Source organism: Nematostella vectensis, chromosome 10 (genome assembly GCF_932526225.1).
Source record: "Nematostella vectensis chromosome 10, jaNemVect1.1, whole genome shotgun sequence".
Lineage (NCBI taxonomy): Eukaryota > Metazoa > Cnidaria > Anthozoa > Actiniaria > Edwardsiidae > Nematostella > Nematostella vectensis.
In genome coordinates, this window is record NC_064043.1 from 8,747,297 (window position 1) to 8,765,836 (window position 18,540).

At 40.9% G+C, this 18,540-nt stretch overlaps 2 protein-coding genes across 5 annotated transcripts; one reads left to right on the forward strand and one right to left on the reverse strand.

The window, feature by feature from the left end:
- Window positions 1-429: 429 nt before the first annotated feature.
- LOC5513535 (traB domain-containing protein) lies at window positions 430-10,254 on the reverse strand. 3 transcript variants are annotated; one of them, XM_048733358.1, is made up of 9 exons: window positions 10,116-10,254; window positions 8,008-8,253; window positions 6,011-6,222; window positions 4,856-4,996; window positions 4,209-4,367; window positions 3,931-4,019; window positions 3,548-3,720; window positions 2,609-2,723; window positions 430-2,071 (listed from the first exon to the last, which is right to left on the reverse strand). In XM_048733358.1, exons 1-9 carry the CDS (start codon window positions 10,177-10,179, stop codon window positions 1,909-1,911), a joined length of 1,362 nt encoding a protein of 453 aa, XP_048589315.1. In that variant the 5' UTR covers window positions 10,180-10,254; the 3' UTR covers window positions 430-1,908. The 3 variants fall into 3 exon arrangements, with proteins under 3 accessions (XP_048589315.1, XP_032238983.1, XP_032238982.1); XM_032383092.2 differs by lacking the exon at window positions 10,116-10,254 and adding an exon at window positions 9,669-9,827 and having other exon boundaries at window positions 6,011-6,219; XM_032383091.2 differs by lacking the exon at window positions 10,116-10,254 and adding an exon at window positions 9,669-9,827.
- LOC5513573 lies at window positions 10,113-17,841 on the forward strand. Of its 2 annotated transcripts, none has more exons than XM_032383089.2 (8): window positions 10,113-10,252; window positions 11,091-12,011; window positions 13,020-13,163; window positions 13,528-13,715; window positions 15,245-15,296; window positions 15,847-15,983; window positions 16,277-16,420; window positions 16,801-17,841. In XM_032383089.2, exons 1-8 carry the CDS (start codon window positions 10,145-10,147, stop codon window positions 16,991-16,993), a joined length of 1,887 nt encoding a protein of 628 aa, XP_032238980.1. In that variant the 5' UTR covers window positions 10,113-10,144; the 3' UTR covers window positions 16,994-17,841. The 2 variants fall into 2 exon arrangements, with proteins under 2 accessions (XP_032238980.1, XP_032238981.1); XM_032383090.2 differs by having other exon boundaries at window positions 16,277-16,366.
- Window positions 17,842-18,540: the final 699 nt, after the last annotated feature.

Here is an 18,540-nt window from a genome sequence, read left to right on the forward strand (position 1 = left end):
GTTAAGTCTTTTATTGAGTGTGTTCCGGCGAGAGCGTAATCCAAATTTTTTTTCTTAAAATTTCATTGTTGCTGAATGTTTGCCTCTCTCCCGCCTGTTTTTTTTTTATCGAGCCATTTTCCAACTGCGGACAAATACGAGCCAATCGGCGGAGAGGGGCTACTTCATAAATAGCAGTCTCTTTTAAAATGTCAGCGGTTGCATTCGACACCATACCACAGGGTACCCCAGCCGCGACTTTCATAATGGGCACTATAGTCACCCTGCCGTAGGTCCCCACCCCACGCCTCCCCTTAGGGCAAAGATCAAAATCCCTCACCCCACCCACACGACAAAGAACTTCCCCAACCCCCAAGAACAAAGATCCTCCCTTCCCCCAGGAAAAAGATCAAAGTTGGAGACACAATCCAATAAATAAATACGCAAATACCTCATTCACACGTATGTCTTTCACTCAAGAAATTGTTTTTACATGATGTTTACACATCATCATCATCACATTATTATTCCTATTGGTTCCCCCAACTTTACTTTGCATGAAGAAATCATACACTTCACAAAATATTTTTTCCTGAGAAATGATTGTACGCGTTTCGGAGTGTATCAGCGAAAAGCATTAAAGGGCAAGAGTGACACAATGAACTTCTGATCGTTGTCTCTTTATCGTCTAGTTCACTGCAAATTTTATAGATTTTCAGACAATGATGATATGCGTATTTGGTGCACTCTTCACCGTCCCTTAAACAATTTGCTCGGTAAAACTTCACGCTGGGTCACTGCAAAATTGCTACGCAGACTATAATTCTCTAAGCTCAATAAATATCTCCATGTGCCTAGTCTAGTTCAAATAAATCAGACTGTTGTGCTTTCTTTGTTGTGCAACAGTTCCTAGGTTCAACAAATGTCACTAGTTTTGGCTAATAAATAAACGAGGGCTTATATGGAATAACTATCTATATTTCAATCAGGGATGAAAAGAGTTTAGAAGTCTTCCTTGTGAGGGAAAAGAGAAATAAAATATTGTCTAAAATCGTTGGTTTTTGATTTACATAAAAATTAGTTCCAAATAATACTATTCCTGGTTGAATAGAGAATTCTGAATTGTTTCCACAGGGAGCTCACCTCTACGGTTTGAATAAAGTTAAAGTCTGAATAAAGTCTTTTGAGCCTTTTTACTATGTATGCCGTGGCACGGAAGCCATTCCGCAGTCGAGACGGCCGTTAGACCGCTAACCAATAAGAGAGCGCCAGAAAGCACCGGGCGCCGTAAAAGTAGACAAGAGATACAAACGCACAAACGCACGAAAAATAATCAACAGCGCAACGCTAAAGAAGCGACTCTAACTTTATTCAAACCGTAGAGGTGAGCTCCCTGTGTTGTTTCTATGTCATAAAAATGTTACTATCCGGTATTCAGGGCGTTACCAGAGGGGCATTAGCAGACAAAGATATCACGCAGCGCGTTACCAGAGGGGCATTAGCAGACAAAGATATCACGCCGAGGGGGCTCACACCCCTCTAGCTATGAAGGCTAAAAAACCTCCGCCAGTTCCCTGATAACAGGGGTGTGTACCAAGGGTATGTGCCTTATCTCACCCACTAGTACACAGCGTACCCACTAGTACACAGCGTATCCACTAGTACACAGCGTACCCACTACTACACAGCGTACCCACTAGTACACAGCGTACCCATTAGTACGCAGCGTACCCACTAGTACACAGCGTACCCAATATTACACAGGGTACCCACTAGTACACAGCGTACCCATTAGTACACAGCGTACCCACTATTACACAGGGTTCCCACTAGTACACAGCGTACCCATTAGTACACAGCGTTTATCAGCTGCCTTCCCCTCCCCGAAAATTAGCTATTTCTAGTACATAGACTACGTCTCTGGAGTCATTATTTCCGCCATAATACAGGCATATAAGAAGTAACGTTCGTGAATCGGATGACTCTGTAACAACCCCAGGCTAAGAAGACTCCAAATGCGCTGACCGTTAGGCCAACAGCGGCTTTGAGTGACGTCTTCAAGACTTTACTTGCCAGGGTGGCCTCAGGAATTCTGTTAAAAGAGACATTTGGTCAGCATGGTAAGGTTTCAAGAAAGATATTTTGGTCCCAAAAAAGCTTTAAAGAAAGCCAATCATGCCGCCATTTTATGCTTCCGCAAAATGGCGAGTCACACAAAGCATCCATTTTCATCGGCTAATTCAAAAGAGTAAACAAGATATTCTTTATCGAATATCGTCAATAACACACCAAACTATTCACAGAATGTTATTTTGAATTTTCCTTGCAAATAAACCGTTGTATTTTCAATGATAAACAATTAGAAAGGAGTGGTTGATAGAAATTCTTTAAGGGTCTCTGTCATACGCCATTGAGTCATCCTAGCGAGAAAGCATCCAATTCCATCGGCTGATTCAAGAAAGCTATTGCGATATCTAAGATCAAAATTAGTAAATAACCTTTAAACCTTTGTTTTAGATAAGCATCTCAAAATTTTTTCGAACAGTTTGTCCTCTAATATAATAGGATGAAAAGAAATAACAGGTGTGTCTGAAAAGTGCTCTTTAAGAATGCTTAAGCAGAACCATACCTCATTAGCTCTTGTATATCAATCTCTTCAAATTTATGGAAATTTTCTACTATCCCTGCGACATGCCCTATTCCAACAACCCCGACTGTGACGCTTGGTATAATTCCTTGGGGCTCTGAAAGAGATAAAGGTGGACACCATGCTTGAACTCTTCAGTCAAACTCTCTAAATAAAACCTCCTTAAGGTGGACACCATGCTTGAACTTTTCAGTCAAACTCTCTAAATAAAACCTCCTTAAGGTGGACACCATGCTTGAACTCTTGAGTCAAACTCTCTAAATAAAACCTCCTTAAGGTGGACACCATGCTTGAACTCTTCAGTCAAACTCTCTAAATAAAACCTCCTTAAGGTGGACACCATGCTTGAACTCTTAAGTCAAACTCCCTAAATAAAACCTCCTTAAGGTGGACACCATGCTTGAACTCTTCAGTCATACTCTCTAAATAAAACCTCCTTCAGGTGGACACCATGCTTGAAATCTTAAGTCAAACTCAAATAAAACCTCCTTAAGGTGGACACCATGCTTGAACTCTTTAGTCAAACTCTCTAAATAAAACCTCCTTAAGGTGGACACCATGCTTGAACTCTTCAGTCATACTCTCTAAATAAAACCTCCTTAAGGTGGACACCATGCTTGAACTCTTTAGTCAAACTCTCTAAATAAAACCTCCTTAAGGTGGACACCATGCTTGAACTCTTTAGTCAACTCTCTAAATAAAACCTCCTTAAGGTGGACACCATGCTTGAACTCTTTAGTCAAACTCTCTAAATAAAACCTTACACCTTCTTACAAAGAAAATCTTTCTTTGGTCTGAGGGACCATTATGTATGGGAGTCCCTCTAAAATAGTTTTGAGCTGACAGCTATTTGCCATCTGGATTCTATATCATCTTCATGCACACAACAGTACCTATTGGAGTTCCACACAAACTACATACCTCCGATCTCATTGGAAAGTATATTTGGAACAGCTGATAATCTTAGTGACCGTGCAAGGTACTGGTCTCTCTCTGTCACAAACACTTTATACAACAGTGGGAAGTCTCCCGTCATCTCTGCTAACATCTCAGCCAGCAAGTCTTTTTGTTTGCAGCGTTCAACATCTTCTGGGCTGAAGAGAAAAAGTTTAAAATAAGGCAAACTAGAGGCAACAATACAGTACCATGCATCACTTTGAATTTCATTTCTGAAAGCAGTGAAAATAAAAAAAAGTTGATTTCTTAGGCTTGATTTGGCCTCCTTAAAGGATGACAACACTTTGCCCAGAATGCTTTGTCCCGGTATTGTTATGATTATGACAAACATATTAAGCACACCTTACCTGATTGGTTCTTTAGTGGTAAGAAGGTGCCACGCAAGTTTAACCTTTTGCCATACTGTGAGTGCAGCCATCGCTCTTGACAAAGTTACCTGGAATATGGAGAATTACAGACATTAGCACACACAGATACACCAGCAGATAGACAGACAGACTACAGAGAAAACAGACAGACTAACAGAGAGACACAGACAGACTAACAGAGAGACACAGACAGAATAACAGAGAGACACATACAGATGGGCATACTAATAACTAAAGAGAGACAAAAAAAGGATCACCTGGATAGGTCGGTCTCCTAGGTGCACCTGACATCCAAGTTTCCTTGCCTCTCGGTATGCTGCCCGGAATTCCCCTCCAGGCGCCATACCTAGCTGCTGGGTGATGTGTGCCGACATACTCAATAACAGCACTTGCATGATGCCGCCTACGACACCACTCTGCCATGAAAGAAGGGTAAGTAGTAGGAACGACAGAAGTGAAAATGTTTTTTCACATCTTCGGGGCCTATAGGTTGGAGGTGCTTGATCACATGTTTAGTGTATGCAAGCATTTGCTTTTCACTGTGTACTTGTTTGCAATGCTTTTGGTTGTATTCAGAGCCAATATGTATTCACTGTACCGCTTTTTAAAAATGTGTGCTTGTTTACACTGCTTTATAAAAATGTGTTCTTGTTTGCACTGCTTTATGAAAAATGTGTATTTGTTTGCACTACTTTATAAAAAAATGTGTATTTGTTTGCACCGCTTTATAAAAATGTGTACTTGTTTGCAAAGCTTTATAAAAATATGTACTTGTTTGCGTTCTGTATTTGTTTGCACCGCTTTATAAAAAAATGTGTACTTGCACCATGGTTATTAAATTTGTACTAATTTAAGCTGTGTTATAAATTTGTACTTGTTTGCACTGCATTACATGGTTTTGTACCTGTTTAATTGCCAGTTTTAACTTCTGCATGTCAATATTCTTTGCCTCTCTGAGAAGAAATTCTTCATCATATTTTAATATATCTATTCTGCTCTTGCACAACTCAACAAGAACTCTGTCTGGTTGCACAGCTTGTATAGTCTAAAGGACAAGAAACAGAATAACAATTAAACAAACAAATGATGCAAACACCTAATTGATACAGTCAATCAAACTTCTCTTACAGAAACCAATGTATAGCTGCTATAAATACATATTCTAAATAAGTTTGCACTTTGAGAAACTCTCTATAGAAGCCAACTGTGCTTCATCGGTATCAAATAAGGAAGGGTGCCTGTTATTGGCACCCTTTAGCCCCCCTCTTCAGTTTCTACAATTCCATGAGCATTTAATTTTAGTCATTTGGGGTGTACTCCAGCTGGATAATTTTTTTCTGTTCGTATAATAACCAGGTATCTTTAAGGCAAGTCTGGCCTAAGGTCTGGGTCATAGCAATAAATGATTATCACTAACTATTATTGAGGCAATATAAATACAAGAACATAGCAAAATGGCAAATCATAATAGAGCCTTTCACTAAAATTATCACTATAACACTTTGAAATGATGACCAAGTCAAGTTTGCCTCATACTAGCTAGAGCCCTGCTGGCCTCTGGGATGTACAGTACTCTCTTTATTCAGGCCCGTAGCCAGGATTTTGAGTAGGGTGGTTCGTTTTTTCATTTCAGCTGACCAAATTTTCCGTATACCCCTCTCCTTGCCTTATTACATTAGGCAATCTATCTTGTATTAAAAATTTTATTAATAGGGTACTTTTAAACATATAGCGATAATAATAAAGATAATTATCATAAAAATACTTTTATAATCATTTTAGAGACATATTGATGTGCACGGTATATCTCCAGAACGTTACCATATTTTTGTTAACTCTTAGTGGACCTTCAAGCCGGGTTGGAGGGTTCAGACGACCCCCCCCCCTGGCTACGGGCCTGCTTTATTTCACCATACATGGGACATGGCACTGGATAGGGTAGGGTTTCTTGACCTTCTCTGTCATAGACAAAGCCCTTCCCCTATACCCAAACAGGGGCTAAGGAGCCCCACCCTGCCCCCCCTCAGCTGGTAGCTACTACAAAAGCCTATGAACCTACTTTAGCGACATCCTCTTGGCTCTCTTTGCTGAAGTGTGCAGTTCCAATAACATAAACAACACAGCCCTCAGGGGTCTCTAGCTTGGTAACTGTCTCTGGGAGATCGCCGACAGATTGTCTGCGAATGTTATGCATCAGTTCCTCTGTTATGCTTCTTTCGCCTGACATTCCACTATCACCAGGGGTGCTGGGGTCACCAGAACCATTCTCTACTGTAAGCAAAAGTGATGATTAACTGCTTGAATTATGCATAACAACAACAACAACAGTTTTAACAGTATCAACACTCACACATTTTAAAAGCACAAAAGAAATTGTAAAGATAAACATTTAATGTGGCTAAATGCAATTGAGGCGAAGTTAAAACTCAGGCTGTTGGGGCTTCAACGCCTTCCGGCATCTGCTGCGACCCCCTCTCCACTCAATATACCTTTGGGAGTTCAGGGGGAGGGGAGGGACTATTAGACGGTGTGATAGCTGTGGGTGGTCTGCAGTGCCACAAGGCCGGAAGCGCTTTGGCACTTGCCAGCCCTTAATCGGGTAGGCTTTACTCGATTGGTTGCACAGGATTGAGGCGGATCCGTAACATAAGTCAAGGCCATTAGGTGGTCACGGATGGCTCAGCATTGCATTATCGCATTATTGCACTATCGGATTGCAACTCAACGCAGCAGCTTTTACGATGGATAACGCTGATAAGGAAGTCAACTAACATAAAAGCGTCGGGGAATGATCAAGAGGAACTTTCTCCAGCATTGCAGAGAGCCATCATGGAGACGGCGAGGACGGCAATGTCCTCTTAACGGGAAGGGGCCGTGAACGGCGAGAGCTCTCACACGCCATGTACAAGCAAAGGTATGCCTGTCATTTGTTTCTAAGTTTTCTGCGCCGAAATGGCCCTCGGGTTATGTGCCTGCGCCATCTTCCTTACCCGTTACAAGCATAGATTCGGGAAATTTGGCTCTTATTGGTCGCCCCTTTGTAGGTTTTCTCTGATCCCAGCCAAATTAGTCGGGCAAATTGTGGCAGGACGGTTCACCGAATTGAGCGACCTGCTGCAGTCCAATTTGGCTGCATTATCTATGGACCCTGACCCCCAACTTTTATTAAATGGTCAGATTGTCCTCACACACACCCTGCGTAAGCCACGAAAGTGGATTGACGACTTGACCACATGGTCAAGTCGTCAATGGAAGCCTTTGCTATCCATATGATTGTGTTGACTTGCATGCTCCCCAACGCTGGCGGGATTTGACACTCTACAAGCTATTGATTCTACGCACGTACTGGCAGTTCGGTTTTGGTGGCCGAGTATGGCTAAATTATGACTGGTCGCAGTTCGATGTGCAGTTGTTCAATTACCACGCAGCCGGTGCAGCGATCGCTAGCTCCTCGGCACATGAGAGTCAGAAGGCAGGCGAGGCGATGGGCTCCGCAAAGGCGCCTATGATTTACCGCTCGTGGAACGAGGGATGCTGTTCGTCAGTGTACGCTTTGTGCCGCTACGCTCATAAATGCTTGGTGTGTATTACAGATCGAGGCAGATCCTTAATGTAAGTCAAGGCCATTAGGTGGTCACTGATAGCTCTGCATTGTATTATCGCTACCGTTCACTATCAGATCGCACTTTAACGCGGCAGCTTCCCACCCACCCTCTCCTTTTGGTAAGTATCTCAAGGGGTAAGTATTCCACTGTGTATGTCTCAGCGTGGCTCCATTGCCATGGTAACACCACGCATGCTATCTACCGGGGGCGCTCACCACCTAGCAACAAGGTACCTAACGTCAAGCCCATCAGTTGCTTGGTTTTAATATTTGAGTAATAAAATCATATAATAGTCTTATTCCATGCTTCAAAGCAAGAAACAAATGAAAAATCTTCATGGGTGCGGTAAGAGAGCCTTTAAATATTCACTTCTCTACATTACAAACCTGAGTAAGCATGATGGGCGTGGTAAGGGGGCTCTATTTATATTTACTGTCTCTACATTACATACCTGAGTGAGCTTCATGATCGTGGACGAAATAGTATGAAGGATGGTCTAGTAGAGTGAGCCCTTCTGGCGTCTCAATAACCATCATAGCGTCGTCATCATCTTCATCATCATCATCACCATCATCCTCGGAAACATCATAAGGATGGTTGATTTGCTCTTGAGAGTCATCATCAAAGTCTTGTTGTGTGTGTCCTTGGGTTTCTCTATCCAATGCTGCTGTGACTAGTAACGAGGCCTGTGATTCGTCTAAAAGAGCAAAAACAATGTTTGACTAATGGCAACCTCAGAGAGAAGGTAGGCAGGCAAAAAATGATAAAGAGGGGGGTCACCCTGATTCAATTAAGTCAAGGCGATAATGAGAGTTGCTGCTTGTGCAAACAAAAATATGGCTTTTATGGGGCCGTGTTTCGCTGCTAAATTATGTAGGTAAATGAACCTGCCGTGCACACAGGGGGGTGCGAAAAAAAATGACCAAAAAGTGTGTCATTTCTTATTAAGGAATCTTCAAATAATATGATTTTTCCATATGATACCTATGACTGTGCACCCCCCCCCCCCCCTCTGCCAATCCTGGGAACATGCCTGTGAACATCATGGAGCAATATTGTTTACCCAACAAGGAAGCTCAAATGATGCTCTTTATCTTTATTTAGAGGTTTATCCCAGATAAATGTATGTTTATTTGGATACCTTCTGCCAATATGATGTGATTGCTGTGAAAGTCTGTAAAAGTATCGCTTTGTTTGCAAAACGGAAAATAACAATCATAATTAAATCAATCAGTTGCCTAACGACTATTGACAGTTGCCTAAGGGATGATTGTTTAACGACTTAGTTGCCTTATAACAGGATACCATGCTAAAAAAGAATGTGAAGGCAGTCAAAAAAGCCAAGAGTGGTGAACACTACATGCCACCTCTTAGATGATAACACACTGTTTTTTTCAAACACTCAATTGTTCAATGGATTATCAGGGGCGGATCCAGGAGCTCCAAAAAGGGGGAGCTGAAGCAAGGGTTTCAAGAAAGGGGGGACGGATTTAATGTTTTTCCATGTATTTCCTTATATTACTTGTTATTTTTAAGCCAAATATCTGAAAATAGGGGGGCGAGGCCCGCTTGGCCCATCCCTAAATCTGCCTCTGATTATTTAAAAAGCTTTGTGCTTGCCAGAGAATTAGACAAGGGCTAGGATTTGACATACTGTACATAACTTACTACAATTAAATATTAATAATATTACAAGAATAATATAAATGTAAAATAAAATGATGAGTGATTGGAAAGTGATGGTATTTTCAAAGATCAGACTGTAGGTCTGTTATTTTGAAAACATGCACAAGCAAGCTGGGTTAACCTTGACAGAAGAAACAATGGAAAGGGGTTGACTCATCTCTGGATACTTCTATTTTCATCTTATAACAACTAAGTATTGAACACATTTACAATTCGGAGACATCACTTTGTTGTAAGGGAGAAATGGTAGGATTCTCAATAAACCATCTTTAGAATGCTGATCGAGCGTATTTTGAATTCTTCAATTTCAATGATTACGTCGTTCCACATGTATAGCTCTCATAAACAGTTCTCGAACACAACTGGGCTGTTACTATATGCTTTTACCAACGCACTAATGGTTCAGTACGGTTTCTAATCACCCACCATTATTTTGTGATGTCTGATCTGGCTTCGTCGTGAAAGTTGTTGTTTCGCTACTTTCACCAGCTGTGTCCGCCATATTGTTTTCGTCTTCGATGAATCATCACGAAAGTCGGAGTAGCTTACAACATGTATAAGCGTTCTTGATTGGTAGACTCAGAATATACTACCAATCAAAATGCTCCTTCTAAATAAGTCCCGGAGTTTGAAAGAACAAGCTGTCCAGTCAGTGACAGACAATTTGATTGGATAAATCAAACCAATCAAATGGCACAAAAGTATCAAGGGTGCTCAAGCCTGTCCAGCGGATTAACGCTAAAGTTTACGAATCCCTTGTTATTTTGATGCCTAATTCTGTGTTTCATTGAATTAATTTTAAATATTTATTTTACGGGTGAAGTGTTCACAGAGGGAGTGCTTTGGTAGCGAGGTGGGAAGTCTAAGGATTACCTCTGCAAGGAATGCGGACTTTCTGAGTCATGGGTAACCTTGAATCGGCCGCAAAAGTCAACATCGGTCAGCTGGAGGGCTCATGTTCTCGCGAACTGGACCTGAGCCGATCACTTACGTACGAGAAATACCAGCAGGTAACGTATCAATCAGACTGTATTTAAAGCCGCATTGTCACCAGTTTACTTCCGGTCGATTACGTAGAAATCTCCGATGATTTTTAGCGGAAACCGCGAAAAATATTTCAAAATATTGACAGCATTGTGTCTATTGGAAGTTTCTTTGAGGATGTGATCGATAATTTAGAGCGGATGGCCTGTTAAATATCTCGGATTCTAATAGATTCTTTTGTCTTTTAACGGTTGAGGTTTCCGTCGGACCTCCGGAAGTAAACTGGTGACAATGCGGCTTTAAGTCATCACGTTTCTTAGGGCGTTTTATTTTGTTTTCCCCTGTTTTTCTTTTGTTTATTTTTATTGTTTATAACGCATAATACTCTTTATCTCAGAACCCTCCCCTTTAACACACATGTTTTTGTTTTGTTTGATTGTGAGTCCAGCTTTTGATATCATCGCATTACATTTTTTTCTTTTTTCTTTAACTCAGATATTTCAGTACATTTAATAAGCATGTGACCAGATGAAAAAACCCTACTAAGAGAAAATAATCCAATGTTTAAACAAACAAAAAAGCATTTGTAATGGGTCATGTACAAACTTGATACTGCTTACTCCTTACACCCCTCTCTTGCAGTTATGGACATCCCTGTGACTGTAATGTCATGTCAGGAATTGCATTTCTTTCTGCAATGACAAGATGTGTATAATAACGTGGTGTCTGCAAGACAAGAGTTTACCGAAGTGCATCATGTAGCCCTAGTATTTATTGGCCTGGCATTGGCATGCATTAACTTGCAATCAAATATATCATCAAATATTATATGACAACATTTTTGTATCTTTCTTTTTTTCTTAGCACATGAAGAGTGATGACCCTGGGGCACTTCACGAGTTTCCTCAAGATTTACTGAGTGTGTACAGTGTGTCATTCTACGAGAAACTCAACTTTGCATTCAACTGCATCACTGCTGTTCCTTATGAGTTTTCAATGTATCTTCCGCATCTAGTGCATCTGGACTTGAGTTATAATAGAATTGGTTTTCTGCCTGATTCATTCGGTTATCTATTCCATTTAGAAACTCTTTTTATAAATAATAACAAACTTAGAGAACTTCCAGATACATTTTGCTATCTAGCAAGATTACAGAAATTAGATCTTTCACATAATCAGTTATTACATTTACCAGAAAACATTGGCCTGATGGAAAGTCTTTTGAGTATCAATGTCAGTTACAACGAATTAGAGGCGCTACCAGCTTCAATCAGCAAATCCAAAACTTTGAAACTCATTCTTGCTATCTTCAACAATTGCAGTAGCCCTCCACAACAGATTTGCAATCAGGGCTCTGAAACGATCCTTGCATTCTTTGGAAAGAGTCAGAAAAATGGAAAGGATGGCAAGACAGGTACACAAGGGAATGAATTTGCCAGAGTTCGTGGTGACGTTTTGTCAACAACTCACTCAAATCTCCATACAGCGCGAGCTCAATACGTACAAACACAGACTAATGTGAATGCAATGAATAGAATAAAAACCCCACTTAGACCACCCCCGGATGGTACCAAAATGCCTCCAGATGAATTGGTGGATAAAGTTGTTGGATGTTTGTATGGTGCAGCCATTGGTGATGCTATAGGGCTGTGCACAGAGTTCATGCTTCCTGATGAGTGTCGTTTTTACTATGAGATGGGTGACTTAAGTTATGAACAAATGGTCAGAGACAGGCATCGTTGCAAGTGGCAGAAAGGAGACTGGACAGATTCATTTGACCAAATGGTAAAGTCAACTTAATTAAATATTTATTCCTGTTGGAACCTCTTTGTGAGGACACCTTTGGGACCCAAAAACTATTCTCATCAAAAGGGTGTCCTTACTATCGAGTTTATGATTTACAGAAATGTTTTTGTAGCCAAAGTGTTGATTGCCATTGGGGCATCGGGAATATATTATAATATTACTGTGTGCCACAGTAATATATTCCAGATGAAACTGTCATGAACCTTGCTTATGAATGTATGGCACACCATACAATAGGTAGCAGCTTTCTCTTATCAGAACTTGAAAACTGTCATTGATATTGAGGTGTGTGTAAAAGGATAGGACGGAAAATGCCCTTGTCTCTGCTCCCTTCCATCGAAAAGGAATGAAGAAGGCCCTCCTGCTGCCAAAAATACAGATGCAGCTAGGTTTATGTATTTGTACAGTGTTAATAAGATCTTTCATATGTCAAACAATATTTGACTCTCACTAACTAAAAGCTGTTTGGGCTACGAAAATAATACAATGAATAGTTTATGTTCTAATCATGGGCAAACCAGATGAAATGTTTTTGTACCGAATATAATTTGTGTACCGAATGTATCTGTAATAAAGCCATTTTTTTGAAATTATTGTCATAGGTTGATCTGATTCCATTTTAACCATGATTCATAACTGTTTAAGCTATTTTCCTCCCTCATCTCGGTTCACCTCCTAGCCTAAATGGTTATTAATCACAGCTAAAATGGAACCAGATCAATCTATGACAACAACTTAAAAAAATTGTCTTTATTACAGATAAATTTAGTACACAAGTTAATAATAATATTCAATACAAAAACATTTCTTCTGGTTTGCCCGTGGATCCAATGCTACATTGGTTTCTGTTTGTTAAGCCGCCTCTTCTAGATTGTGTCATGAGAGTGTTTTGTATTTTAAAAGACATTTGGAAATTGGAAACTATGTGCCCCATTCTCATTAGGGTGTGGATGATGCTCTTTCATTTCACCCCCTTCTTTTTCTCAGGTGCTACTTTTAGACAATGTTCTGAGTTGGGCTGGCGTGGTGGATGAACTAGAGTTTGCCAAGACTCTTCTATCCTGGTGCAAGCATGGCTTTCCAGAGCTGGGAGATACTGTTGGTAGAGGTGTCAGAGGTCTGCTAGCGAAGGTAGATTTTCATTAGCTGGGAGATGTGGTTTGTAGAGTTAGGCGAGGTTTCAGAGGGCTTGCTAGCATTGGGGCATGTCTATGAAAGTGTGTGGCATGCCCAAATATAGATATCATTTTGCCCAAATATAGATATCATTTTGCCCAAATATAGATATCATTTTTCCCAAATATAGATATCATTTTGAAAAAGTGAAAAACATTTCAACTTCTGCAGCCATATCGTTTGATATCTCAGTCCCCACTGATAATCTTATTGATAATTGTAATGAGAAATGGGTTAGCAGTTTATTTTTGTGCCAAGTACTAATTGATTTTGTTCCTTCTGTTAAATGTTGAGTACCTGTGAATCCTCTTGTTGGTAGGTTGTTTGTGAGCCGTCCTTCTCAAGTGATCCTCATGGTGCCGCTAGGAAAGTCAGCGATGCACTTGAATCACCAACTAATGGGGCAGTAATGAGGACTGCTGTCCTTGGGCTGACCCACTTCTTTGATCTTAACGAGGTGGCCTCGAATGCCGTCAGAATATGCAAGGCTACAAACTACGACTCCAGGTAATCGCTTTTCAAGGTAATCACTTAAAAGTATTATCCCCAAGGCTACAAACTAAGACTCCAGGTAATCACTTTTCAAGGTAATCACTTAAAAGTGTTATCCTACAAGGCTACAAACTAAGACTCCAGGTAAACACTTTTCAAGGAAATAACATAAAAGTGTTATCCCCAAGGCTACAAACTAAGACTCCAGGTAAACACTTTTTAAGGAAATAACTTAAAAGTGTTATCCTACAAGGCTACAAACTAAGACTCCAGGTAAACACTTTTCAAGGAAATAACATAAAAGTGTTATCCCCAAGGCTACAAACTAAGACTCCAGGTAAACACTTTTCAAGGAAATAACTTAAAAGTGTTATCCCCAAGGCTACAAACTAAGACTCCAGGTAAACACTTTTTAAGGAAAAAACTTAAAAGTGTTATCCTACAAGGCTACAAACTAAGACTCCAGGTAAACACTTTTCAAGGAAATGACTTAAAAGTGTTATCCCCAAGGCTACAAACTAAGACTCCAGGTAAACACTTTTCAAGGAAATAACTTAAAAGTGTTATCCTACAAGGCTACAAACTAAGACTCCAGGTAAACAATTTTCAAGGAAATGACTTAAAAGTGTTATCCCCAAGGCTACAAACTAAGACTCCAGGTAAACACTTTTCAAGGAAAAAACTTTAAAGTGTTATCCCCAAGGCTACAAACTAAGACTCCAGGTAATCACTTTTCTAGGTTATCACTTAAAAGTGTATCCCACAAGGCTACAAATTGGACTCCAGGTAATAGCTTTTCCCTTGCTTCCACACTTACAACACTCATTGCATTCTACAAAAAAACACTGTGCTAGCTCAAGAAATTTCTAATATGTATAACTTTATTTAAACGTACTATATTTCATTTCCTAGGTTTGCGGTTTTGGAGGAAATGAGGCAATTAAGTAATTTGAAAATATTACAGGCCATGCAAAACGTGATAGAATAGCATGTAGGTGTGTTGCAAGTTGGGTTGCACTCCTTTTGAAACTTATAACACACCAAAAACGACTCTGCCAAATTTTCGTCTTTATTAATAAGACTTCTTCAGGGCAGACTCAGTCTGAGTATGAGTATGAAGTAATTATGAGTATGTAATTATTAGTATGCAGTAATTATTAGTATTATTAGTATTAGTATTATTAGTATTATTAATTATTAGTATGCAGTAATTCTGAGTATGAGTATGCAGTAATTATGAGTCTCAGTATGAGTCTGCCCTGAAGAAGTCTTATTAAAGACGAAAATTTGGCAGAGTCGATTTCCAGTTTTTGGTGTATTGTATTCATTGTTCTGGTACGAGATCACAACAGTTTGGGCTTTTTAATTCTATTCCTTGTGAAACTTGATATACTTGAATGTAGATGTGTTGCAAGTTGCGTAGCACTCATATGTAGGTGTTTTGCTAGTTGTGTTGGGCTCCTTGCTAAATCTGATATACTTGTATGTAGGTGTGTTGCAAGTTAAATCATGCTCCTTGCTAAACTTGATATATTTGTATGTAGGTGTGTTGCAAGTTGCGTCGTAGTCAGTACTCTGGTGGCCTCCATACTGCAGGTAGAGTAGACCCTGTGTGCAGGGTTGACTGTGATACCTGAGGGATTGAATGTGCATCTGCAATTTCAGGGGCGGCAGAAGGGGAGGGGCAGGGCCTTTCATTTTTCTGATAAAATGTTTCTTTAAATGAACGCTTTTTAAACCAACAACAGGTTTCAAGAGGTACATATGCAACTGAGGAAAAATTTGTTGAACAGTTTAAAATCCTGTGCATGAAAACCTAGGTTATCCCCCACGTTCTTAAAAATAGCACTTAAGAGTTTGAAAACACCACCCACCCCTCCCCCTAAAACCACCAACCCCTCCTCAACCTAAAACCACTACCCACCCCTCACCCCCAAATTTCTCCCCCCCCACTTATGGGATGGCTCTGCCGCCCCTGAATTTGCAACATGTTTGGGACCCTTTGTTGTGACATTTATGACAAAGATTTTTGTGCAAAAAAAACAGTTGCATTTTATGAATGGGCTACCACAGATATCCCAGTAATAACATATTTATCTTATTCTACAGTAGAACCACACTAACTTTTTATCCCTTTCGTTGCCAGGGAACACATAATTTGAGTGACAGGACGTCTCTAGAGCAGCTTATTGGCAGCGTCAAGGAAAAGGGAAGCTCGTACTTGACTGAGGCTCATCACCAGAAGGACTTCAATCATTACTTCGACTGCAAGACTTGGCAAGAGTGCGTAGATGGCCTTCCCGCTAATTTACCAGGCAGGATGTCTGGCTATAAACAGACACTTGAGAACCTCCCAAATTTCATTTATAAAAAAAGTACCTCAGGCAAAGAGTAGCTATACAGAACAAACATATGATACAACCCATTCCAAGAGTCCTTGGTAAAGTTTTCAACCTAAATAATCATTTTAGCATCCTAGCAATGGTTATAGGTCAATTTGACGAGGTCATATAGGTTATATATAATCTCACTAAACTGTGAAATTTTAAGTCACTGTTCTAATTGTCTTGTTTTAGTATCGAGGTCTGTGAGCCACGCATGACAGATTACACATTCAAACCGCTGGCCGCTGCGATTGTGGCATTACGAGCCATGGACGACTTCCGGTGGGTGGAGCAAATGTTGAATCGTGAATGCGACTGCACTGTTTCTTGTAATTGGTAAAAAAATATTCCTTCTTTTCACGAAAAAATAATGGCGCTACTTTGACGTTATTTCAAATAAAACTGGGAAAATATTCACATGATTTACTAATATGATTCACAAGATATTCACAAGTTTTTGGTTTTCCCAATATACAATATGAAAAAAAGGTGAACAAAGATATCTGTGCTCGAAAAAGTTTGTGTAATATTTCAACCATCCCCATCCGTAAATGACAATGGCGTGGATACGGTAAAAAGTATAAGAGGTTCTCTTCATTTTTCTATTCTTCACTTATGTATCCTGTTTCTTAGGCCCAAGATAAGGCAAGGCTCGCGCCACGTTTAAAGCTACACCTAATCTGTTCTCCAGTCCTACTCACTATACTTTTCCACAGGCCCACCATCACGCAGCTTGCAATGCAAGGCGGTCACGCCACTTGTAACGCTACAGTGGCCGGTGCAGTGCTAGGGTGTAAGCTGGGATATGCACAGCTACCCAAGGAGTGGCTAAACGGGCTACTTCCCAAGCAGGTCTCGTGGTTAAATGGGAAAATCAATGCTCTACTGGATATGATGGCTTTGCCCTAGGTGATTATAGGGATGCGGACTCAGTGAAGACCCGGCCTTACTCTAAGTGATTATAGAGGATGCGGATTAAGCGACACCTGGCCTTGCTCTAGGTTCTTATAGGGGTATTGACTCAGTGGAGACCCGGCCTTACTCTAGGTGGTTATAGACGTGTGGATTCAGTGGGGACCCTGGACATGAAGTTAGCTAGTGTAGCTATTCGCTATTTACAAAGTAAGTGGAACAAGGCTTGAGAACCTGGTGAAAGGCATTTTTATGTGCGTGTCCAACATCTTTCTTGAACAAAAAAACTAGTATAGGTTAACTTAATGGGGAAATAGATAGGAATGTGAGGCACAGCAGAAAGGAGATGTGACAGATTCTTGTTTCTCATGATTGTATTGTGTTTATTTGGTATTAAAGTTCTTCTCCCAGAGTCCCCTTACGCCACCCCCACCCCCTTGATTCCTAAGGTCCCTTACGCTACCAAACCCAGGGGTACCCCCTCGGGACTTGGTTCCTAAGGTCCCTTTCGCTACCAAACCCAGGGGTTTGGAGCGGCGACTACAAGTGAGAGGAAAGGGCCATGGCATCCTTTAGGGCTTGTTTCCCATATCAAGGTTGGGGAGGTAGCGACCAGGGAGCCAGGGAAAAAGAGCGCACGTAATGAGTGAACGCTCATCACCCCATATCAAGGTTGTGGAGGTAGCGACCATGGGAAAAGAGCGCACGTAATGAGGGAACGCTCATCACCCCATATCAAGGTTGTGGAGGTAGCGACCAGGGGAAAAGAGCGCACGTAATGAGTGAACGCTCATCACCCTTAGGTAATTGGTGAAATGTACACATTAAATGCTTGATCTACGTCATCAGGATGTCTGTTCTCCCGTATTACAACACAAAGAGAAGAGGTCTCTGCTAGCTGGGGAGGGGGAGACTTCAAGCCTTATCAACCTTACATGCGTCCCGACATGCTTTTCCCTTCCTCCTATCTAATACCACTCTGCATTGTGCGCCCGCGCAGAGGCCGCTGACGAGCGTAAGAACCCGGAAGTATTTCCGGCAATGTTTACCCAAAAAGAATGCTTCTGTGGATAAAAAGAAACACACTTTTTACTCGAATGTCTTATGGTATTTCATTTACATGCTAATGCACTAGTCATTTGAAACCCCAACACCCATGGTCCCCGGGAAGTGTGGGGTTAACATGGGGGTTTAGAACACTTTTGAACGAGAATCTGTAGTGGGGGGGTGGGGGAATTGACTGTTTTCGACTCTAAGAATTGTCTCCACCCTAGAGGCTTGGGGACAAGTGAAAAGCGTCACAAATGTACTTTGCAAAAGTCAAGTCATCATTTCCATGTATCAGCCTCTGGCAAGCTGCGCGAAATGTGCTAAAACGAATATGAATGATATAACCAACCCCAGATGAAGATGATTTTTTTAATGGGGGGGGGGGGGGGGGGGGGGGGGTGAATAGCGGTATGTAAATCCGCCGATCCGCTACATTTCTGGGGGGCAAATCCGTGGATCCGCATAATTTTTTTAGGTCCGCATGGTTTGACAGA

Bases quoted from the DNA above. Each gene is read 5' to 3' on its own strand.
- LOC5513535 (XM_032383091.2), bottom strand. From the start codon at position 9,744: ATGGCGGACACAGCTGGTGAAAGTAGCGAAACAACAACTTTCACGACG. The intron at 3,721-3,930 runs GTAAGGTGTGCT...TTTTCTCTTCAG, and splicing joins ACCACTAAAGAACCAATCAG to CCCAGAAGATGTTGAACGCT. The intron at 2,724-3,547 runs GTATGTAGTTTG...TATCTCTTTCAG, and splicing joins ACTTTCCAATGAGATCGGAG to AGCCCCAAGGAATTATACCA.
- LOC5513573 (XM_032383089.2), top strand. From the start codon at position 10,145: ATGGGTAACCTTGAATCGGCCGCAAAAGTCAACATCGGTCAGCTGGAG. The intron at 12,012-13,019 runs GTAAAGTCAACT...TCTTTTTCTCAG, and splicing joins CAGATTCATTTGACCAAATG to GTGCTACTTTTAGACAATGT. The intron at 15,984-16,276 runs GTGCGTAGATGG...GTCTTGTTTTAG, and splicing joins GACTGCAAGACTTGGCAAGA to TATCGAGGTCTGTGAGCCAC.